The following is a 25,413-nucleotide window of genomic DNA, read 5'->3' as shown; positions in this document are numbered from 1 at the left end:
GATGTTATATTAGCGGCCAGGCGACACTCCACTAAATCTATCTACGCTAATAGGTGGTCTAAATTTGTTGCGTGGTGTGGAGAGAGGCAGATTGATCCCTTACATGCTCATCTATCGGACGTTTTGTCTTTTGCTCTATCTCTGGCGCAAAAAGGTTGTGCAGTGGCTACCATTAAAGGTTATTTATCGGCCTTGTCAGCCTTCATATGTCTTCCAGACCAACCATCTTTATTTAAATCCCCTATTGTTATCAGATTCTTGAAAGGTCTTCTAAATCAATATCCTCCAAAGCCATTCGTTATGCCGCAATGGGATTTGTCCTTAGTCCTGACTTTCCTTATGGGGTCCCCTTTTGAACCTATGCATTCTTGCCCCTTGAGGTATTTGGTTTTAAAAACAGTCTTCCTGATAGCTATAACATCAGCAAGGAGAGTGAGTGAGTTGCAGGCCTTATCAGTAAAACCCCCTTATACAACTTTTTATGGGGATAAGGTGGTGTTGAGGACCAAGGCTGCTTTCCTCCCGAAGGTTGTTTCACCCTTCCATTTGGCTCAGGCAATTACTTTGTCCACGTTCTATCCTCCGCCTCATCCTTCCAAAGAGGAAGAAAGACTGCACCGTCTGGACCCAAAGAGAGCGTTGAGCTTCTTTATCGATAGAACAAGGGATTTCAGGCTGGAGGATCAGCTGTTTATTGGATACGTGGGCAAGAGGAGAGGAAAGGCAGTCCACAAGAGAACACTATCCAGGTGGGTTGTTCTTTGCATTAAAATATGTTACTCTTTGGCAAAGAAGGATCCTCCTGAGGGCATTAGAGCTCATTCCACCAGAGCTAAGTCGGCCACTTCGGCCTTAGCCAGAGGTGTTCCTGTGGTCGACATCTGCAAGGCCGCAACTTGGTCGTCCCTTCACACTTTTGCAAAACATTACTGTTTAGATTCTGAGGTTAGAAGGGACGGCCATTTTGCACGGTCAGTGCTGCAGGATTTCTTGGTTTGACCATTTAGGCACCCACCGCCGGGCGTGGTACTGCTTTGGGACTCTATTCATGAGGTGAGGAATCCACAGGTAGTTGTATCCATCAGAAGAACGAGTTACTTACCTTCGGTAACGACTTTTCTGGTGGATACATTAGCTACCTGTGGATTCCTCACGGTCCCACCCGCCTCCCCGTTGCCTTTATGGTCTTGCCAAGTAATCCTTGAGTGCGCTCCTCTTGGTCTTTGAGGGTGCAATAGATGTATATATAATATATTTATATATATATATGTGTATATGTGTATATATCTTTATGTATATACTTGGTGTGTGTATATATTTTAAAAGAGAGAGTTTTATATATATATATATATATATATATGTACATAAAAAGATTTACAGTTATTCATACAATGTGGTGTATTTTACAATATAATGGATGTTGCCTTGCTCTTTCATTGCATTGCCTGGTTGTTCTCATGCACGTAAAAAATGATTGGTACTGACGTCTGCACGTCGTCGAGGACCTCTTATTGCCTGTATGACGTCAGACGGCATCGCGTGCGAGACAGTGACGTCCTCGTCGACGTGCAGAGACTAGTAAGAAGATTTCCGTCGAATGCTGGCGCCATGGGAGTATTCATGAGGTGAGGAATCCACAGGTAGCTAATGTATCCACCAGAAAAGTCGTTACCGAAGGTAAGTAACTCGTTCTTCAGCAGCATTGATAAGATTGATCTCCAAACCCTGCTTGAATCAATCTCCTCTCCGTGCATTATGGAAATTACATGTGGCTTGTCATCTGTTCTTCTTGTGTACAGCTCCTTTACAGGTCTTTGATATCTGTGTCATTCCAAATCTGTCGGCCTTCCTGGAGGGCTTGGCTTGGGCTCTCTTCTGTTCATGCTATTCATTCTCTACACAACTAAGTTTAGTGGCATTACATTTTCTCTCAGCTTCTCATATCATATCTATATGTATAGCCTTTTTGGCTTTAGAGCATGCCATGCCCTCACCATACCTCTCACTATTGCTGACTGTTTGGACCAGTTTTTGAGATCTTTACTCTGTTTCCAACAGCCTTGTTCCAGTCCTTAAACCACTTTGTGACGTCAAACCTTAGCACCTTTAAGTCTCACTAGACTAGAATGAAACCCCCTTGAGATGTGTGCTGCCCCTCCCCCACAGTTAATTTGCCTTCACGGCCCAGCTTCTCAAGATTGAAGGTCGTAATTACAAAGCTTTTCATAGGTCGCCAATGGTCTGATTCACAGAATCAGGCTGTCCGGCACCTCTCAAAAGCATTTTTGTTTGCCCCAAGGCCATATTGCGATTTGGTGACCTTTTAATGAATCGCAATTTGGCTATGCGATTTGGTATTGGGAAGGGGTGTGTTTAGGGTGTCCCTTCCTAACATCGAATCGCAGTGGTATGTATGAATGTTTTGTGACCGAAATGCGGTCGCAAAACATTTGCAGTTTACCATCAATTTCAAATTGGTGGCAACCCATTAGCAAATGGGTAAGGGTCCCCAAGGGACCCCCTTCCCCTTTAAGAATGGTTGTAAAAGCATTTGTTAAGAGCACTCTTAAAAAATAAAATGAAAAGAAAACTTTTCATTTTGATTTTTTTAAACACATCCCGTTTTGCTCCCAACGTCTACAGTTCAGAATGCTATCAACCCACCTCTGAATTGTAATTAGGCAGCTGTCTACCCTCCACGTCACTACATTTGGCAGCATGGCTAGAAACTTTTTGTGCATGGTACTTACTTCCCCCAAAGATGTATGGGCTTTTTTCTGGAGGCTAGAAGGTCACTTTGTACCTGTTGATGTTCAACGGCAGGAAATATTTTAACACTGTATCTACAAATGCAAGAAACACCTTAAACAAGCTGTGTCAAAGATATTTGTCTTTGTTAGATGCACTCTAATTATCAATTTGTTGGGCTGCACATCTGTGTTGATGGCTCACCTGAAAATCAAGGAGAGTCCTGTATTCTTCTTGGAGCCAGACGTTCATGCCATCAAGAAGTAGTCAATATTGTTAACTCGCCACAGTGCACCCTTCCATCTATTTGAAGCCCAAACGGAAAACTCACTAAATAGATGAATACCTCACTTGAGTTTGAAGTTGCCTTATTTAACTGTGATAGTCTCACTACATCGGAACAGCTTCAGACATTGAGAGTGCAGCCTTCTTGCCTGCAGATTTACATGGTCACATTTCAGCCTACTCACCGACGGTCACCTCCAAGGTCTGTTTCTGTTTTTTCATGTGCACCATCTATAGACCTCCTTTCTTTCTTCATGTATAATTAAATTATAGCAGAACGAACGATCCGTTCTCTAACGTGTGAAGAACTCTCTCGTAGTACATTGGCAAAACCGAATAATTCCCGACATCTCCTATTAAGTGTCCTACGCCGTCCACAGCGTGTGCGATCAGATTACCTATAATAATACTTATGCATACAGGCTGGCTCGTATGTTGCATGCGCTGTGCTGTTTACTAGCCAACAAAATGTTACTCACTAGGCCATGATCACATTATACTGCAAAGAATGCAGCATCCTTGACATGTCTTGCAGACTTAGGCAAGGTCACAACGTGGTTCTTAATTAATACATTCAGTGGATGTAACTATACGGGGCTGAGGTGATGGTGACAGTATTTTGTTTTCTTTTTTATAAAGAGAATCTGTTTTGCACGATTTGCACCTGATGGCCACGGTCTTAACATTGAACACGTACCTTTACAAGTGATTAGCAAATGTAAATCTATAATAGGTTTGTGGACTAAAAGGTAAATGTTATTTACACGTAAGAAATCTCTAATACTGCTTCACGTGAACCCCCCCCCCCCCTCCAGTGAGGAGCAGCTTTAGCACTTTACGATCTGACCTACTTACAGATGTGACTTGTTAATGTGTGTGGTAGTTTATTTTTATCTGTCTCACACCATCCTGGCGTTGCTTTACCTCTGAATTACTGAATGTGATTTTAAGGTCTATGAATATGTTTTTAACTGCTAGCGCCACAGGATAAACAGTATCTTTCCGTAGCTTTTTTATTTGTAAGGTCAGGATTGAAAGAATTAAAAAAGAAGCTACCTACCCAAAAACAACTTTTATGCTCCAGAGTGAGTGTCCTCACCACAAAGTTAAACATAGTTGTTTCCAGCCTTCGTTATTTGAAGAAATAAATATTGCATCTGCGTCTGTACTCCTGTGAGGTGTATGCTTGGTGGGCTGCACATTGGTCATTAAAGGTTCTGTCCTATGAGCTCTGTGGTCGTTTATACACCTAATAATATGACGGTACACGTCGATGTAATGTTTGTTTATGCGCACCCTTTCTCTTGTGCCTTTGTACTGTTCTCTCCCTGATTTTGGTGATAGTTCACATTTTTTTAGCTGTCTACAGCTGGATTGTTAGTACTTTACAGGGGTGACTGAAAAGCAAAGAGAGTACAGGTTCCAAAATTGATATCAGTCAGTTAGAAGACGTCTGGTGGGTTTGGAAGTAATTGAATAACCAATAGCTGATTTAACTTCCTCTTGTTTGGGACAGCAAAGCCTTGTTTGCTGTAGGGCACCTTGCCATTCAGAGTGTTAACAGGTCCAAGCATTCCTGCTTTACCTCAGGTGTCATTTGTGAAAGAAACAATGTGAATAGTGCTGGAAGCCAGTGCATCACTTTTTAGATTCTACAACCTTAAGTTCTAGACTGTGTTGAATTCTGGGGCTCAAAAGCTCATTGGCTCCTTTGAAGGGTCAGTGTTTTCATGTATGTCAGGCTGTATGCCCATGGAAAAACTGCTTTCTTTATTTTTTTCCGCTTAAAATGACTTGTAAAATCAGTTTGGTAAGTGTACTGTTGCATTAACTTTTCAACACGTTCCTAATTTAGCGGTAGATTTGTATAGTTCTATATATATATTTTTTTTTTAAATGTAAATGCTTGGACATTATTTTATTAATTGCAGAATGTTTTTTTCCTTTTGCTAAATGTTTTCAGTGATCTCATACATAGGTAGATGTGTCCCGGCTAATGAATGTAATCACGATACTTAGGGTTGTGGAATAGTATAACAGGTTTTATTAGTTATGCAAATTGAGCGGCTGTTCTTTAGGACATGTTGTTCATTATTTCTGGTCTTTATTGACGTTTTTACCTGCTACATCAATTAACAAATGTAGCCTGTGAGGCCAACTACGAAAATGTCAATTTTACTGTGGTTCACGCTTTGCCTTAAACAGGACAAGGCGACCATAAAGAGTGAGAGAGAAGCAGCGGATCAGATGAGGAGAGTTATTGAGTCCACCCTGCGGGAGACCCAGGAAGAGAACGATGACCTGCGGAGGAGGGTCCTGGGCCTGGAGGCACAGCTCAAGGAGTACAAGAGCTACTGTGATGATCTGCAGGCCTCTGAGCAGCGGCTAAAGGAGAAGATCAGCAAACTTGAGGTAACGCTAGCAGCTAGAGAGCTACTGAGATGAACTTGCAACAGGAGTGATCAGAATGAAGGCGTGCGTAGATACCATTATACGCAGGCTGCTTTGCAATAGCTAAAAGGAAAAGGAGACCACAAGAGAAAAAAATTAATATGAAAATATGAAATAACTTACTAGTGCAAAGCTTGACGAATTTTAGAAATCGAAAAACAGTTCATGCTTTTTTTTTAATAGAACAGAACACCAAATAAATGGCCACTAATGATACAGGTACAGACTATTGCATCTGTGCATGACGTCGACAGGAGCACTGGGACGTTAAGGTCATCTAGAGCTGCCTGTGTCAAAACAGGGAACGAAATTGGGTAGATTTCTGTGTTTAACTAGATTCATGATCATGTTGCTGTCGCTAGGATTTCTTCTTTAAGCTATAGTAAGCTCACGAAAAAGTATTGTGTTTCAAAAATGTGATCCCTTAATGGTAGATTATTGCACAGGCCTGCTGGCTCCCAACAAGACCTCCAGGCATGGACTAGTGTGACAAGGAAGTGACTTTTTCTTTTAGTGATTGTGCATCATCCTAGCTGGGAATTGTACTGTGGAGAAAAACGTGCCTAGATATGCTAGTCATGTTGCTCTGTATACTGGCAGAGAAACTACCTAGAGTCCTTTGATTTTCTCGAATTCTGACAAAAGGTGGGTTATTTCTCTTTTAGACAGAACGTAAACAAATGGAGGAATCCCTGGGTGAAGCCACTGACCAAGAGCAGGAGTTGGCCATCATGAAGAGGTCCCTGGAGAGTCGCCTTGAGGAAGCCCAGAGGAATCTGAACAAGGTTTCGCTGGAGTATCAGGAGCTGAAAGAGACCTACCAAGAGGAGATGAAGCAAAAGGACCAGTTGAAACGAATGAAAACTGATCTGGAGGAGCAGAAACGCCTCCTGGATAAAACCATTGAGAAGCTCAATAGAGAGGTGAGCATAGACCGTACATGTGTAAATCTTTCCTTTTCAAGTGTCCAGCTCCGCTTGGTGCTTCCTTGCTTTAGTTTCTTTTGGTATTCAGCTCTATTATATACAGTATGCATTATTATTTTTATGTAATCTGCTTACTTGATAGAGGAAGTGATTTTAGAGCCACACCCTTCAATATGCTTCACTTAGTGGCGAGAACTTGGTATCTTCATAAAGAGGCAGACCAGCAACAACAGAGCTCCGGTGTTTTGATCGAGTTAAATGATTGCAAACTGGTGGGATTTGTGTGTGTTCATCAAGGTTCTCTGTATTTGGAAAACTGCAGCTGTGACCATTTTTGTTGGATGCAGATACTCCTTGGTTTGGAGAGTCATGGTCCTGTCGGTGCTGGATCATGTCAGTTTTTCATCTTTAGAAGATAACACTACTTGGGTGAAAGCAAAACTAGTGTGTGGCTAGCTCCCAACTCGGAGGAATGTTGTGACAGACAGGCTACTATTCCCCTTCCCTGCCCCGTTGTTTTTGAAACTGGCGTGGCTCATATCTTGGCCAGAGTATCCAAATACTTTAGCACCATCCACAACTGGGAATAGCTCAGGACATTCTAACCATTTCACATTAATATCGTTCACGGGCTTTAGCTGGACCAGATGGCAGACGAGTCGCGAAATTCACTCGCCAGTCTGCAGGCACAGCTGGAAGAGTACAAAGAGAAGTCACGCAAGGAGATCACCGAGTCGCAAAAGCACGCGAAGGACCGGACGGCTGAGGTGGAGAGGATTCAGTTCAGTACCACTCGACTACAAGAAGAGGTAATAGACTAAAAACATATCTTTCTCTCTCCCTATTTAGCTCTCTCTCTTTCGCTCTCACTTTTTCTCTCTTTCGCTCTCACTTTTTCTCTCTCCCGCTCTCCTTTTTTGAAGATTCTTCCGCTTAGGACCAGAGAATCTATTGTTGGATTTCTCCAGGTTGAACATGATGTGTATCTTAGAAACCAATGTCCTATCGTTGCAGCAGGGCACAGGCTCCCAGCATAGCCAGGCCGCTAGCACCCATTATCATGTGAGGTTCTATTTGAAGAACATCTTTATCTTGCTGCAAGAGCATCACATATATTGAAAAAATAAGTATTTTGGCCGTTTATTGGGTCTTTTTGATAAAATATTTGCTAGCATAGATGAGGCATTATTCAGTCATTGTTCAGAGACTCTGTCTACAGATAAACTAGACAGAAATCATGGTCTGGTATCATGAAAATGAGTTCTGTTTTGAATGACCCTGTGCTCCACAGTCTCCAGGATACGAGATTTGCATAATTCCTCACCCCCTCCCTCGGTTTCGTTGTAAAATAAACATTTCAGGCACCTTTGTTGTATAATCTGGTGCTTTCTGCGACGGCTGTTTGAAACGAGTCCAACTTATGAACTTGGAAGATTTTTATTTCTTTTTTCTCAACTCTTTCCTGATCGATTTCGGGTACTTTCCAGGACCATGGTCCTTGTTGTGGCAGAGCAGGCTGTCTCAAAGGGCCCAAAAGTAAAAATATTTTTGTAGCTCTTTCGGTGAGCAAACAGTAGAGCCATCTTAACAACTTTGCGGAGGTTAATTTTACATCGCTTGCTGTGAAATGTTGTTTAGGGTCTTTCCGAGTGTCTCTGATTGGTGGTTGATTCCAGGTCCCTCAGAAATCGTCCAGTGATAGATGCATTTTACATGGACCTTTGCTAGCAAGCTGCGAAAAGCGAGCACTAATGAGATACTCAGAAAATGTAGCCACTTTGTTGTGAGAAATAAACCGACCCAATCTCATTCATTCTTAAAGTCTACCCTCTAGTGGTACAGTTTGCTTATGGCCTTTCTAAGTCTCGGTTTGCCAGAGCACTTTGTTTTTACTAAATTATATGTATAATATACTCTTAGGAGCTTTCAGTCAGCTCTCTTCACCCTTTGCTCTGTTATGTTATTCACATTTGTCGTCCATCCACTAGATCTGAACAAAACGTAGTGTCGGGGAATGCAATGTGTGTTTTTTTAAACAAAGAAAATTTTGTTTTTAGCCATTTTTTTTTTTTTTTGTGCGGCAGCCTGGCAGCTCCCTCAACAATAATGTTTTACAAAACGTGAACAAAACAAGCCAAAATGCTGATAGCCCAAGCCAGATTGTGTGACTTTGCCAATGCTTGTTTAGGTGTGACGATGCATGGAGGCTCTCAAAGGGGCACTGTGCATGCTTGAATGCTCATATACCGGCTGAGAAGCAAAGTACAGTCTTTTAATCTGGCATGGGTTTTTCATGGTGCAGCTCTGGACTACATACAGCTGTGATAATGTTCTTTGTTCGGGTTTTTATGCCCCATCCTGTAATCGTCTTGCCCACCACGTTGCTAATGAAGGCAACCTACGATGTAGCCTTCACTACCAGCATCTTTGTCCTTTTTAGGTTGCATCCTACCAGACAGCACAGCTGTTTGGTTTGCTAAAGACATCTTGGGGACATTCTGAAAGCTGAACTATGAATGCATTCAGCCTGTTGCTTGTAATTGGGTTTGTGGTTTGTGACTCCCATTTTCTTGCTTTCCATTTGCTGGCTTTATTTGTTTTAGGCTGTCCAGCTTACATTTTTACAAACCATTGCCCAAATCTAATTTGCAGTATACCTCAGAGTGGTCCCTTTCTGTAAATAGGCCTGTAAATCTTGTATTTATCTCGTCACATTTGCTGTGCATTCAAAGACTGAGGTCAAATGTCAGGCGCTGTTTTCTGAGGGCGCTTGTTTACTTTTCTTTCTATGACTTCAAAGTGAGAGGATTTATTTGACAATGTTGCTGGAGACTGGAGTTAGGACAGAGGTTATTTTAGCACACAAGAACATTTAAATGAACTGTGTAAGAATTGCAGAATATATCCGAATTAGGAGTACAAATGGAGCATTTTTTTATTTCTGAAGTGTGTTGGAAATAAATAATATGATCAAAACAAATCATTATACTAGGTGATGCAATTTCCACACATTTTCGTTAGTGCACTATCGTTCTATTAGTAAACTGTATGTCTGTGCAAATGTAATGATCATTTCAATTGAAAATGTGTTGTATGTAATGGAAGTATCCTACCACACCATGAATTCCCCACTTTATGCCACTCCACTCTGCACCACTCCACACCACTCTGCACCACTCCACTTTGCATCACTCAACGCCACTGCACTCTGCACCACTCCACTCTATGCCACTTCAAGTTGTGCCTCACTAACCCACTATGTGCCAGTACACTCGTCACCACTGTACTCTACACCATTCCTGTCAAGGCGCCACCAATCTACTCTGTACAGCTCCACTCTATGACACTGTACTCTACACCACTCTACAGCACTCTGCAACACTGCACTTTACAGCCCTCCACTCTGTGCCAATACTCTGTACACCAATGCACTTTACTCCGCAACAGTCAACTCAATGCCCCTGCACTCTAATCCAATCCACTATATGCAACTTTTACCTCCTCACCACCACTGCACTCTACACCACTTTACTGTACACTATTACTCTCTATGCCACTCTACACAACAGCACTCTACCCTGCACCACTCCACTTTGCTCCACTCTGAAACAATCTACTCTACACCACTGCACTCTGTGCCACTCTACTCCACTCTATGCCACTCCACTCTGCCACTGCACTCTACGCCACTCTTCTCTTAACCACTGCACTCTACCCTAATGCACTTTATACAACTGCACTGTATGCCACTGCACTGTAGTCTGCATCACTATACTCTACGCCACACTCCTCCACTCTACACCACTGCACTCTGACACTCTACTCTGCAACACTGCACTCTCCAACACTGAACTCTATGCCATTCTACTCTGCATTACTCCACCCTACGCTACTCCACTTTATGCTGCCGCACTGTACTCTAATCTGCACCACTCTGTTCTACTCTAATCTACACCACTCTTCGCAACTGCACTCTATGCCATTTGACTCTACTCTCTATGCCTCTCGGCTCTACTCTGCGCCCTCTGCATCTCTCAACTCTATGCAACTGCTCTCTACGCCGCTCTGCTCCACTCTAATCTACGCCACTGCACTCTGTCATCTACTCTGCACCACTGCACTCTACTGTGCACCGCTCTTATCCACACCACTGCATTCTACAACACTGCATTGTACACTTGTGAATTCAGGGCCACTATACTCTGCAACACTTTAAGCCAATCCAATCTACATCAGTCCAGTGTACTCTGCCACTCCAGTGTATGCCACTCTACTAGACTCAACACCATGCCACTCCAATAAACAACACTCTCTGCCACTCTACTCTACAACACTCCACTCTTTGCTATTCGACTCTGACCCTCCATGCGACTCTCCTCTACACCACTAACTTTTAGCCATTCTGCAGCCACGCTGGTGAACATGTCTAAAACACATTAGCAATGCAAATTGCTCTTGAATAGGCGAGACTTATTGGCATCGCCGATGCTTGTTTCTGCCTGGCCTCTCTCATGAATGTTATAATTCCTCTTATTATGATTTCTCCTATGGTCAAACAACAATTTTCACAATGGACATGTGCACATCTGCCTAGAAAGCAGACCTCTACAGCGTCAGGACTGCTGGACCATTCTCTGCTTTCTATCATGTTTACTGTTCATTTATTTTTTGATGTGGCATTTTCACCTTTCTTTATTTGCAAACGTATGCACGCCAACTTCAGACTGATTATTTTTTTTGGCTTATATATGTTTGGGTGTTTCATATGTTTGCGAAAAAAGAAATTACAAAAATGTTTCTGGCTTACAAAGGCCAGACCTATTGGCTTTGCCAGTGCTTGTCTTGTGTTATGTTCTTTCTTCATCCTGCTGACTTGCTGTCGATGCCCTAAAGGTCCAGCGTTTGAAACAAGCTCTGCAGGAGAGCCAGGCCGAGAAGGAGACCGCCGAGCTGGACAAGGAGCTCCTAACACAGCGTCTTCAGAATCTGAGCCAAGAGATGGACTCGAAGAAACGCTCCCAGGATGACCGCCTTCGGCAGGCGAAAGGACTGGAGGTGAGCACTGTCCCCGCTGCAGGCCGAGCAATAGTGCGACAACTTTGCAAGTGTCTTGGTGGTGTTAATTCTGTGGAATGAGATCAAATCTCATGGAATTGTCCCTGAAGTAGACCACTTGTTTTTCTCTTCAAATTAATTACAACTTGCAACCTAAACAGTTTCCCCCCCTTGTAGCTGCACGTATCGTGCGTGGAATGTAAAGTTTATCTGCTTATGCGAGTCAGTGTTCTTGAAAGCACAGTACAGGAACCAATGAGACTTATTTCTTATATTAAAGAACAAAATACCTTTAAATGTTGCGGTGGGTGGGCTGGCATAGACATTTCTCTTATAAGACTCCGCCAGCTACCTTTTTCGCTGCTTTTATCCCGGCGACCTTTGTCCTGCTGTGTCTGAGTTTACAACCCCTGCGAGGCCCCTAGTGAGACCTGACCCTCCGAGGCAGCAGTGGGAGCAACCACCGTTAAGCAGTGACCTGGTTCTCTAACTATAGCACAGCAGTGTGTGTGGTACCCAGTCGGACACCAGCTGAAACTGGCCAGCAGCAGCTCTCCCAGGTGCCCCACCATCAAAGACCTTCAGAATGTCCTTCTTCTCCAACAGACCGCTCCGTGCTAGATCTATTCGTGAGCCCTGCTATTGTAGCGGGAAGTTCCATCTGTATTCGAGATATCCAGGAAGCTCTAAGTCACCACGCAAAAGGAACACGAAATCTAATAAAAATGGCATGCGGTGGTAGCACGGAATTTCTTGTACGTTGCATCGAGTTCAGTAACATAAAAGTTAATAGACAGCTGGCATTCTACAATACCGAACGCTTCAGAAGTGGAAGGGCCACCGCGGTAGCAAACACTCCATTGACCGAGACCCGGAAACATTTCTATGGAGACCCTCCAGGCACCTATCGCTGTCTTTTACACCTGAACCGCTCGACTGCCCTCTTAAGCTCGAATGTGATGGACGGACATGCTCAGAATCTAAAGCGGATGGTGGCTGCGCAAGGCCGAGGCTAAAGCAGCGCCATTAACAATACAGAACTGCATTAATGTAGGTCTTTGGGAAAAAAAAGAGAAGTCTGAAACAAGAGAATATGAGCTTTTTTACGAAATGTTCTCGGTCTGGACGTGGAGAGTATTTGAATACTGAGGCATTCTGGTTTCAATGGTGACCGGTGATAAGGAGATTATTTCTCTTGTAGCACGGCTCCAGTGTAGTTCCCTCTCCTGCCACCAGGTGTCAGGATTGCCCAAGAGTTGTTAGACTGCCGGATGTGCTAAGAAAAAAAGTGAATAGCTTCTGTTTCTCAGTTTAAACGCGTCCTCCTGGGATACCTGAAGGTCGAGGTGTAGTTTGAACCCGTGACAATATATACAAAAGTGCACCCGAGCTGCACGTGTAACCTGGGGGGTCACTAACATTAGCTCCCGACGCATGTACTGAATCATCTAATTTAAGCAGCTTTGGGGGGTGAGAGAGGAACTGATTGCTGACCTTCTCTGAATCTGCACTCGGGGGTGTTGCATTCAAATTTTATCACTGATATACTTTTTAAAGTTGTTGATGGAAGTTAGAGGATGTAGGTCGGTGAATAATGTGTGTCTGTACCTCAGATGTATTTGCGAGTAAAATGTCACCCATTGTGTCCAACCAATGACTTTGCATGTGTGCTTCCTGTGCAGGAAAAGGTAAAGCGCCTGGAAGTGGAACTAGAAGAAGAGAAGAGCACAGTGGAACTTTTAACGGACAGAATTAACAGGAGTAGAGACCAGGTAATGAACTCAACACTGAACCGTGCTTGTCTCAGCATTGAGAGAGGATGCAAATATCTTCCCTGCCCAATAGAAAAACATTGTGTGGTGTGTAATTGTGAAACGACGCATCTGGACCCCACAACTACATGGGTTTATTGCCCAGATAGTGCACACGAGCTGGCTAAGGAGAACCGTAATAGCAAATATAAGTGACAGACTTGCACAGTGACATCGGTAGTGGTGAGCGGTAAATTGACACACAACAGACCTTGTATTTAGGCTCTGATGACTCCTACGTAAGTGCTTAAGGTAGGAGGAGGAGGAGGAGGAATACAGCTCTCTGTCCTTGCAAACTCCTCTTCCATAAGCAGGATCGAAACTTCTGGCAGTTTGTCAATCCTCCCTGCCTCTTCTCGGAACTCAACCTTGGGTCTGCACTGACTTCTGCCTCGTACCCCTCATTGTGTTCACCGTCTGGGACTTCACACAGTATCCAGGCCCCTTCCCTGTGCCCAGCCTCTCATCCATGGCAACTCGTGCCCCTTCCTCGTGCACAATGTGATTTGTCAACTTGTTCACCCCTACGAGTTCAGTGGTTGCTCTCTGGACTTAACATCCGGTAGGATTTCCTCCATTATCCACAGCCGATGTGCCCAAATATCCCAGTAGTTTGGAACGATTCTCTTCCAGAAATGCAAAGCTCCTTTACAGACGCTGCTTGGGATAGTTACTGCTTGAGCTAGTTACGCCCTTGCTTTGTTTACGCCTGCAGAAGCAGAGTGGTTATGTAATTTCAGACCAGTTTAGAGACATTTAATTTAATTAGGTCCCTTTGTAGCAGAGCATTATTTGTTGTACTAATGATGGGAACACTACTCAAGCATAGCTTCTTAAAGCTTTACTGGCAGCCTGCACCATCTCAGTAGAGCGCTTCCAGCACTTCACTCCCTGTAATTTAGTAGAGCATATATTAGATTACGTGACTAGCAACTTTATTGCTGACTTGTAATTGCTTTCATGCTTCAACTTCTCATTTTGCTGTTTGTTGCTTGACTGCGGATTCACATGCTCCCTGGAGATGTCAAATTATGCATTATTAGATACAGTTACATAATAGTTCAACAATTTTGGGAGACGCTGTTTCATTTGGTCCCAGTTACGTCAGTGTTTTAATGGCCCAACTAGCCACTCCTCCCAGTGTCCATGCTAGTATTCCCACCACATACACAACTCTAGCAAATGGGCTACTATTTAAGACGTGACCTGAATTCATGAAGAGTACCTTTCCTGGAGCTGTGAGTTGTCTAAAACATTATAGTTCCATAATCAGACTGTTATGTTTGTATTGTGTACCATGTCTTGGCAAGTTCTTTCCTTTGTTTTGTTTTTTAAAGTATGAACCAATACCTACATATTTCTTTCTCTGTATGTGGGATGTTCGCAGCAGCTACTTTCAAGATTGGTCTTGAAGATGGCTTTGACATACATGAATGAAGGGTGCATGCACTATATGCTTCACTGATGGGCAGCTTCAGGCTATGAAATATGTTGCGTTTTGATACCTAACACTCTTGGGAGGTAAAGCATGATGTTTCTTGCTAAGAATAAATGAGAGGAATATGCGACCCGGTGTGGTTCAACTGAGTTTACAAGAAAAATTAACTTCTACAGGTCAAGATTTTATACCCTTCTTTAAGTCCACCATCACTTTATTCATCTTGTCAGTTTTGAGGATTTCTGTAGTTTCCTGCTTAGCGGCCTCCAATGTCTTGATCCCCAGCAGCACAACCCTTTCTTTCAGTTTATCAAACCTTCAAGTTGTGCTGTCGGTGTTGCAAACCTACTAAAAGTTGCCAGCACTGGATTGCTGGTGCAACACACCGGGGCTCCCAGTGACTCACCACCTGTCTTTTGGGTAGATCTTGAACACCAATGATTGAATAAAAACATCTGTCTCTGGCCTCCTTTTATCTCCTGTGTTTACAGGAGGCTACCTGTTGTGTGCAGCATATATATTGAACATTAAAGGCTTAGTTCCTGTGTGTCCAGCAAACTCAGCCATCGATGAGCTAGTGCTGCCTGACTCCAAGATGCCCTCTTCCTCAGTCGCCTTGAAGGTCTCCTTTTTTGTTGAGATGCAAGGCTTGGAAAACCCAGCTTACCTTTGAGAATCCATTCTGCCTGGCTAGGGTGCTATTCCTTGTCTCAATGTCCACTGTTACTCCAGTATTGGAACTTTCATAGATTCACATGCTTGAATCCTTCCCCGTCGTCGAGATGGAGTCCCCGGTGTAATACAAAAACCATACTCAATTGCATATAAAGCTCAGAGGCACTAGGCCTCTTAATTTAGTAACATCTTATAGTCATTTTATATAAAAGGACCAAACTTAAGAGACAGCCAATCAGCTTTCACCACCATCTAGAACCCTCCTGTGAGGAGCTGATTTCTCTCAGATTTTCCACCGCACATTGAGCTAAGGAGTCTCCTCTGAGCTCTGCTCAGTTTTGTCTCTCAGAAATCCTTTCCGAGTGGATTTGGTTATTTTCTTTCAGGAATAATTCAAGGTGGTTCAAACTTGCTACCATGTCAGAGACACCTAAAAAAGGGCTTTTTAGTGCCTGTGCTACCTGCATGAAGAAAAGGCTGCATGTTGATGATCAGCATAAGGACTGTATATATTGTCTCTACTCTAGCCATAAACCTAGAGACTGCAAGGTATGTAGAACATTTTCTACTAAGACTCTTAAGGACAGAGAGGGTCGTCTTCTCATCTGGCTACAAAAGTTGAAATCCAGGGACAATCCTGTCTCTGATTAGGACAGTGCCTCTTCTTCTGTTTCTGTGGTGAAAACGTCTGTCAAATGATAATCTGAAGTTTCTTCAGAGGAAAGACCAAGGAAAGTTGTTAAAAAATCTGCTAAGGCATCCTCAAAAACTGGTTGCCCTTCAAGGATGAAGACTAAAGCTTCAGACTTACAGTCCAAAAAGAAGCCTGTTTCTGAGTCGTCGATACCGCTATTCAAGTTAAAGCATACCTTCAAAAAACCAACTTCTGCGCCGTCGTCAGGATCATCATCGACTACGGCGCCGTCGACGGCTCAAGTCCTGACGACGACTTCCACCATCGCCACACTGTCTCTGTGGCGAGATCCGGCTCTTCTTCGACGGTATGCTCATCCTCGTTGACGGCACATCCTATTTCTTCACCGTCGGCGTTGATACCGTCGACGCTTCCATCAACGACCCTGCCGGCGACGCCCTCGTTGACGCTGTTTCCACTGTCGACGGCTTCGTCAACAGAGCAACAACCATTGACGGCATAGTCGACCACACTCCAACCGTCGACGATGTCTCTACCGCCGACGATGTCTCTACCGCCGACGTTTCCACCGTTGACGACAATAGATACAGTGATGCTCTCGTCAACGATACCACCATCGACGCCACCACCGTCGACGGCACATCTCTCGTCCATGATGAAGACTACAGTAAAGGTTCAGAGGCCATGTTCCTTGCCTCTGTTTTCGTCAGGGGACCAGGATGCTCACAGAAGGGTGAAAAAGTATCACCTAACGCCCTCAGTTACGTCTCCTAGCAAGGTTTCCAGCCTTTTATCCTCACATCTCTTAGATGAAGATGATTCTGGTGAGGAGGGTATTTTTGGAGTGCCCAGCAGCCCTTCCCAGTTAAGGGTTAAGTGCCCATAATACTCGGATGATGATGATGATGCTTCATACTATACACAAGGCTATTATGAGCAGCTGGCGCTGGTCGGTCTTCCCCCTGGGCTTGTTTCTGACTCACAAGCAATGTTTGTGGACTATCAGGAACGCTTTCCAGCTAAGCCTTCGTCGGTGCAACAGCCGATACTTCCACCTCCGCTAGAAACTCCTCACTTGCAGCAGCTGTATCATATACCTCAGCCAAGGTCACAGCAGTCTGTTCTTTCCACACCAAGACATCAGGTATCCTCCGATGAGGATGCGGGGGAAGGTGAGATACAGCCTGATAATGATGAGTGGGATGATTACAACATTATCCCGGCTCCTGCTTCTCCTACAGCGCCCATGGTGAGTTCCCACCTGAAGATATAGGTGGCTTCCATAACCTGCTTGAGCGTGCCGCTACGCAGTTCGATCATTCAATGCCCGCAACTCAGCAGGATTGCTTCCTGTATGACTTTAAAGAGCCCCACAGGAAAATGGTCAGAGCTATACCCATCAGTTTGGAGCCAGGGCCTGAAAATTATGCAGAATTGGGGAAAGGTGCCTGCGGTTCTGCCAAGACTGGATAAGAAATATAAACCCACAGAGGATGCTCCGGTTTGCCTCTCAGGACACCCAAAGCCAGACTCCGTAATATCACAAGCCGCCCAACGTTGCTCCAGGAATCCCTCTATGCCATTGACATCACTGCCAGATAAAAAAGGGAGGCTCTTAGATAACATTGGCAACCATTTCTCCTCCATGTCCGCTATTGTGGTAACGGCGGCCAACTCCCTTGTTCTGCTAGGCAGATATGATCGACAGCTCTGGTCGGATATATCCCATTTATTGGAAGAGCTTTCAGACACCTCCAGGACAGAAGCTAGGAAAGTTCTGGTAGAGGGCCAGCGATCTTCAGCTGAGATCATCGATTGGGCACTGGATATAGAAGCAATGAGTTTCAGATTGCTCGCGGGTTCAGCTGTGTTGAGGCATCAAGGTTAGCTCAAAGCCACCAACTTTTGTCCCGAAATACAGACTAAAATACTAGATCTTCCATACGACGGAGAAGGTCTATTTGGCAATCACGTCGACGACACCCTTCAAACCATCCAGCCGGATACGGAAACGGCGAAATCCTTAGGCACTTAGCAATAGAGAAAAGTGCCCTTTCGTGGTGCTAGGGGCAGAGGTCAACCTTCCTCATTCATGGGGGATACCAACAATATAGGTACCCATCCTATTCCTCCACGTTTCAGCCTTCTGGGACACAATACCAGCCGAGGCAACCACCTCCCACAGCATATTCCAGGCCCTACCACAAGAGCAAACAGGGGCGTCAACCTAAAGAATCCGCACGTAGACAATGACTGTCTAACGACACGTCCTATACATTCACCTCCTATAAGTTAGCACGGAATTCTAAAACGTCATATCCAACGCTGGCAACAAATAACCAAAGACAAGTGGGTGCTGGATGTCATCAGCTTCGGACACCTGTTGGAATTCACCCAGATCCCCCCCTTCAATGCCTCCATCCCAGATTCGTCAAAAACACCTTTGTCTATTCCGCCTGGAGGTAATAACCATGCTGAAGATAGGGGCTATAGAGTCTCTTCCGCATTCCCAGAGGGGAAAGGGTTTTTACTCCTGCTTCTTTCTCATCTGAAAAAAGTCTTGCCTATGGAGGCCAATCCTGGACTTATGGGAGCTAAACAAGTACCTCAAGAAGCAAACGTTTCGGATGGTCACCCTACAAGACGTCCTCCAACTTCAGAGCAGACTACATGGCCTCTCTGGACCTTTAGGACGCGTACTTTCATATTACGAATCATCTGCTCCACAGAAAGTACCTGAGGTTTGCGGTCAACGGCAAACATTTCCAGTTCAAGGTCCTTCCCTTTGGCCTAAGTTCAGCACCACAAATCTTCACCAAATGTCTAGTGCCAGTGGCGGCCTACCTAAGGAGAAACAAACACCAGGTTTTCCCCTACCACGACGACTGGTTGGTAAAGGCTCCAGATGTCCAGTCAGCAGAAAACTCAATCAAGGTGATTCTGCGCCTTTTCAAGGAATTAGGCCTCACGCTCAACAAAGAAAAATGTTCCTACAGCCATCCACTCGATTAGCCTTCCTAGGGGCTATTTTAGACACTCAGTGAGCCAAAGCCTTTCCAGCGCCGGACAGACAAACAAGGCTAATACAGCTGGCAAGGCGCGTCCAAAGAAAAAGGTGTCTTTCAGTTTGGCGGTACAAGTCCTTGCTGGGCATGATGTCGTCATGTATAAGCCTCATTCCATTCTGCCACCTGCGAATGCACCCAATTCAGGAAGAACTGGACAGGCAATGGATGCAAGCACGAGGATTATTGGAGGATTCCAGCCTCATAACACCACGCATGGCCCATTCTCTGGATTGGTGGACGTATCCCGAGAACATTTCCAAAGGACTCCGCTTCTTGGCACGAGTTTCTCCAATGATTGTAACTACGGATGCATCGCTCACAGGATGGGGCGCATGCTTGCAGGACTTTCGGGTGAGCGGCAAGTGGCCACCCTCTCACTGTTTGTTCCAAAATGCCTTGCAAGCCTTCTTTCCAAGGATACGAGGGTCATCAGTGCTATTTAGGACAGACAGTACCACCACAATGCACTACTTAAACAAGCAGGGAAGAACACGTTCTCACAAACCATCTGGAAAAGGTCCATCCACCAATCAATCCACATAACTGCGGAGTATGTCCCAGGCCTACAGAATACCATTGCGGATTCGCTAAGCAGATTGGCAACCTCCTCCCATGAGTGGGAATTAGACCAGAGAACACTAGATTGAATATTCGACCAGTGGAGGAAATCAAATCTGGACCTATTTGCATCCTCCCGGAACAACAAATGCCAACATTATGCAAGTTGGCATCACCAAAAGGGATCATGGGGGGATGCATTTTCGATCTCATGGTCAGGGTTCTATGTATACTCTTTTCCTCTGATTCCTCTACTCGCAAGGGTGATCAGAAAGATGAAGTCGGAACCCTGCCAGCAGATTCCCATAGCTCCAGTGTGGTCGTGTCAACCGTGGTACACGGAGTTGCTTCTCCTGTCGGCCTCTTCATCCATCAGACACAGACCAATCCAGGAGCTGCTTACCATCAATCGGGGGCAAGTGAGGCACCCGGTCCTCAAGTCTCTGTTTGCACGCATGGCTCCTGATTACAATGAATTTGGCCATCTAGATCTACCGTCTGAGTGCAGAGAAGTGCTAGCTAACGCACGTGCAGCTAGCACCAACAAATCTTACCGACTAAAATGGAAACGATTTTGTATATGGTGCGAAACCCAAAATATTCACCCTCTCTCCTCCGCACCGGAGGCAGTGTTGCCGTATTTCTTACAGCTGGCACGTTCCGGTCTAGCCCATTCCTCAATCAGTCCATTTAGCAGCCATCTCCAGGTACAGAAGAGTACCAGGCAAACCGTCCTTATGCTCTCTCAGATTGGTAAAGCAATTTCTGAAAGGTCTCTTCAGATTTTTTTCCTCCAGTAAAGGCTCTGCCGCCGGCATGGCAACTTAACATCGTCCTTGGCCAGCTTACGAAGGAGCCTTTTGTGCCTATTCACAGGGCGGACATCAAGTACCTCACTTGGAAAGTGGCTTTCCTTCTTGCCCTTACTTCGGCGCGCAGAGTTAGTGAAATTCAAGCTTTCACTATACAAGAACTTTTTCTGCAGTTCAAACAGGATAGTCATCCTGCGCACCAATCCTAAATTTGTTCCTAAAGTGCCTTCAGAGTTCCATATCAACTAGCTGGTGGTGCTTAAAACTTTCTTCCCAAACCCGCAAACTGCTGCGGAAAGAACTCTCCATTCACTCGACCTTAAAAGATGCATAAAATTCTATCTTTACAGAACAAAATCGTTCAGACAGTCCACTCAGTTATTTGTAGCGTTCAGTGCTGCTAGAAAAGGTCACTCGGTAACGAAACAGACTATATCCCGATGGATTAAAGGCGCAATCATATTCTGCCATCAGAAAGCAGGAAGGCTATTGCAGACAAGCGTAAGGGCGCATTCTGCTAGAGCTATGTCTGCGTCCTGTGCACTGTTTGCTGGTGTATCAATTAAAGACATCTGTCAGGCTGCGACATGGAGGACAACTCACACCTTCACGCAGCATTACTTCTTGGAAACTGAGTCACTTCGGGATGCAGCCGTTGGTCAAGCGGTCCTTCAAAACCTGTTTCAATGAAGGTGAGCTAAATCATAATTTTCCTCCATCCGCTTGTTTTCTGTTATTTCACATTTTCTTTATAATATTGCTGTAGATAATAGCAAGGAGTGTATGTACATATTATCATGCCAGTTCGCATTTCAAAGTACTATGCTGCTATCTATAGGACGAAAATGTGTTACCCACTGCTTACTATTTTGATTCAAGCATGTGAATCTATGAAAGTTCCAATACTGCAGTAAGAAGCAAGTTACTTACCTGTAACTGTAGTTCTCTAGTATTGGAAACTTTCATAGATTCACATGCGACCCACCCTTCCTCCCCTGAGGAGCTCACCTTCATTTTCCTCAGTCCTAGATTCATTATTGCACTTGTGCTTGGAAAATCTGAGGGAAATCAACTCCTCAAAGGAGAGTTCTAGAGGGTAGTGAAAGCTGATTGGTTGTCTCTTAAGTTTGGTCCTTTTTATAAAATGACTATAAGTTGTTACTAAATTAAAAGGCCTCTGAGCTTTATATGCAGTTGAGGATGGTTTTTGTATTACACGAGGGACTCCATCTCGACGACGGGGAATGATTCAAGCATGTGAATGTATGAAAGTTTCCAATACTTGAGAACTACAGTTACAGGTAAGTAACTTGTTTCTTCCACAGCACTAGTTATTTACTGCTCCTGTGGTCCAGTGTAGTCGCCCTTTTTACTTCAACCCTTCCTGCTGCAGCACTAATCCCACTCCGCTCCCTTGGTACTTTCTGAAACGGTTCTAAACATAGCACCTTTATGACCTTCTTCACATGATTCTGCTATCTCGGTCTTTGCCATCTTTTAGACTTGCCCGGTTAATGGGACTTCCAGCTGTTGCCCCTTACCACTTCTACATTTATGAGGAGAACAGCCTCAGTCTCCATTCCAACATCCAGGATATGCATTCTACCTGGTTGGGACACTCCAAAGCGAATTAGATATATGTTTCTCTTCAAAAATTTACCTGATTTATCAGAAAAGTTAGTGTACGTCCGAATTCTGTGTCCGGTAGAAATATTGATTGCAGTAAATGTATTTTGGCAGTGGTTCACCTATCGGAAATATGAACTACATTATCTTTCAAGCCCTTGCTCCTCTGGGCTTTCATGAAGCCTTTACAGCTCACATACTGAGCTTTCTTCTGGTGGAGATCTTTCCTTCCCTGTGTACTTGGAGAGAGATCAGACCAAAGCCAAAACTATCTTTAGTGAGTTGTGGTTCTTTGTTGATGCTTACTGAGCTCTCAGTGCTCAACATCAGTAACACAAATGTAGTGAGAGCGTTAGTAAAATAAACAATTCACTAAGACCAAAATATTTCCATAATGGCCCAACGTCATCAATCAAGAAGAAACTGACTTTGAATTTTTATAGCTAGACTGATGGTGTCAATTTTTGCTTGGAATGGAGAAGATAAAGGTGTCTCGTTTTTGTATGTAGGATGTTAATAGTATCCACTAGCAGGGTAAGTGTTTGAGTCTTAATTTGAACATGTCCCTCATGTTTTAATGTCCTTTTTCATGGCAGATGGACCAGCTGCGGGCTGAACTCCTGCAAGAGCGATCGGGGAAGCAGGACCTGGAGTTGGATAAAATCTCATTAGAGAGGCAGGTAAGTGGTTGTCAGTTGTAGGAAATAGTATGATTTTTGCATTTTTACCAATGTGCACCGGTTTATGTGAAAAAGGAGACCAAAAACTCTGCAGTGTTGATGTAGAGCAACAACAGTGAATAATAACCAAAATGAAGTTTACAGAAGAAAATGTTACTTTGCCACACCTTGTGGGAGTGGAGGCCGGGGTTTGCGAAGGGAAAAGGATACAGTGATTGTTTCCCAGTTGTTAGCCCAGAATGTTTTTGAGCAGTTTAGCTTACCTTGATTCATTATCTAGTGTTGACAGATATTCCAGAGTAGACTGGAACAATGCTAAGTACATTGCAACATTGGTAATGTATGCTCTGACCTACTTCATTTCATTGTGTTGCAGTGGGGACAGCATTCCTGCGTTGTGACTTGAGAAGTGCTATCTGAGAGCCACCCCAGGCCGCGCCCGTTACTCTTCTGCTCTGCATATGATGAGGGCTTCCATTTCCTTTCTTCTCCCTTCTGCATGCCGCAGGCAGCCTGTCGATCTGCTCATAACATTGATTATTCAGTAAAACTTGAATATTTCAACTCCTTTCTTGTAGTTGCTTAATATAGTAAGTGTATTATTATAAATTTCTCCCTAGCCAGTGAAAGTTTAGCGTCATAGTCCGAGACAGCCTCACCACAGGCATTTTCGTCATTTTTCGAGCATGCCACCATCACATTCCCCATTCAGTTCCAAGAGAGAGACACAATCCTACCATCCGAGTCGGTAGAGAACAAATACCTTTCACAGATCTATGTATTTTTGATAACTGATGCCAGATTTGCAGTTAGGTTTTGTCCAGTATGGCACTCCTCATTTGGGGCCATTACGATTTGACACTAGTGCAGGCTGCAGCCATCCAGGTAACAGGTATAACCAGGTCATCATTTTCTTTGACGTTCTGAGGAAGTGTACCATTAGTTTATTTGGGGGCGAGGCAACAGTCCTGATTTCACTAGCATACAGACAAGAGACCACTTCTAAGCAATCTATTGTTGATTCCTTTCGGATAGTGAGTCTACTGTGTGGTCCTTATTACGCCTGGTATCTTAGGAAGGACCTGCATAAATACAAAAACACTAAAAATTCATGTTCCACCAGAAATAAACACCCCAACATTTGTAAAATAATTAAGATAATTGGTCTAGTTGTCTACCTGCTGCTTCCCTAGTTAAGGTTAGGGGATAGGTGAAATTGCTTGCTTGGCCTGGGTATGTTTCTTGAATAAATAATAACTTGGTTTGTTCTTCTTGAGACATCTGGCTAGAGAAACCTGCTGAGATCTTGAAATTCCTTTTCATTAATGGCCTTTTCTACTGCTGTAGGGAGTGGTTACTCTACACCTTTACCACAAATGTACTGGGGTCTTAAGCACTATAGTACTCTTCATTAGATGCCTACTATTCCTGTTTCTGACTCATCGGAACATTAAGTGGTTGAGCAGTCTTGGCTTAGTTTGAGCAAGGGACTGCTACCACGTATCACGCAAAGTAATAACACCAAAATAACTGTCCGGTGCAAGCTACCTTTCAAAACGCAGTAGGCAGACCAATTAAAGTGAAGGTATGCATATGTGAAAAACAGTGTCCTGTTAGCTTCTGTGGCCAAGATTCACCCCGAGATTATGTGATAATACAATACAACACTGTTCACGTTGGTATTTATGTCACGTTGGGCAATGGGAGAGAGTTGTGAATTGTGAGGATGCAGCAGTATACCTTCAGATCATACTGAAGTATCTTCAGCCGTAAACGGGCACTAGGCTCTTTGTTTTGGACAACAAAGTCAGAAGAGTGCTGGACAGTATGCCAAAAAGTATGTTTGCAAGACATTGAACTTTATTGGTCACAATGCAATAACTACTGGTCCAAATTGATATTTTCAGGTAGCAGGAGTACCCACAGGCCCAGAAACACTTACTGGAATAGGTGGCATTTCTCGGAAACAATAATGCCAGTTGACAAGAGGAATGCACACTCAAGTGGTGCTGTCTCCTAAACCATAAGTTAAGAGATGATAGTTAACATGGTTCCCCATTCAAAGGTGCCAGCTCTGGCCATAAGATGTCTTGCAAAAATCCCTTATACTGTTTTCAGGAATAGGCGATGGAGACATTCTCAAAGTTCGGCAACAGGAGCACCTCCTTCTCAGTTAGTGTGTTGATGACTTAGGCATGTTCCTTAATACTCAGTTGAGACAAGACATTGTCCTCTTCTCATATTTAGTCCCAGCCATTAAATCAGCTGACTCTATTTGTTCTGGGCATGTGTTCTTCCTCAACCTGTTGGCCTCCACACAGGTCTAAGGCAGCTACACCTTGTGCTCATTTTCCAGGTGAATAAAGCTCCTTTTCCTTGCACGGCAACAAAAGAGCTTGTTTTCAGGCAGCCATAATGATGGGTGTTCTCTGCTGTTGTAGCCTGGGTTCAAGCTTTACTAAAAAAAAAAAATGGGAGCTGTTATTAATCAGATCCTTCCTCTGAGCTGAGGGTTGTCGAAACCAAATGTTAGCCACTGTCCCCAGAACTACACTATTTATATAAATTTGTGGTTTTGTTGGGAAGTCTGGGTCAGTGCTATTGTCAAATACCACTCTTGAAAAG

The 25,413-nt window shown here is 44.1% G+C and overlaps 1 protein-coding gene across 3 annotated transcripts in view; it reads left to right on the top strand.

Moving 5' to 3' along the window:
• Positions 1 to 25,413, top strand: part of CGN (cingulin) — a 176,221-nt gene that overhangs the window by 135,300 nt on the left and 15,508 nt on the right. For all 3 annotated transcript variants that reach the window (XM_069218329.1, XM_069218330.1, XM_069218332.1), the window contains exons 12-17: positions 5,239 to 5,445; positions 6,150 to 6,407; positions 7,049 to 7,219; positions 11,304 to 11,465; positions 13,148 to 13,237; positions 22,705 to 22,788. In XM_069218329.1, coding sequence (XP_069074430.1) covers positions 5,239 to 5,445; positions 6,150 to 6,407; positions 7,049 to 7,219; positions 11,304 to 11,465; positions 13,148 to 13,237; positions 22,705 to 22,788 — 972 coding nt within the window. The remainder of the gene's footprint in view (positions 1 to 5,238; positions 5,446 to 6,149; positions 6,408 to 7,048; positions 7,220 to 11,303; positions 11,466 to 13,147; positions 13,238 to 22,704; positions 22,789 to 25,413) is intronic.

The sequence above is a fragment of the Pleurodeles waltl genome, chromosome 12 (genome assembly GCF_031143425.1).
Source record: "Pleurodeles waltl isolate 20211129_DDA chromosome 12, aPleWal1.hap1.20221129, whole genome shotgun sequence".
NCBI lineage: Eukaryota > Metazoa > Chordata > Amphibia > Caudata > Salamandridae > Pleurodeles > Pleurodeles waltl.
The sequence above is the reverse complement of the archived record's forward strand: the minus strand, read 5'-3'. Positions and strand labels throughout refer to the sequence as shown.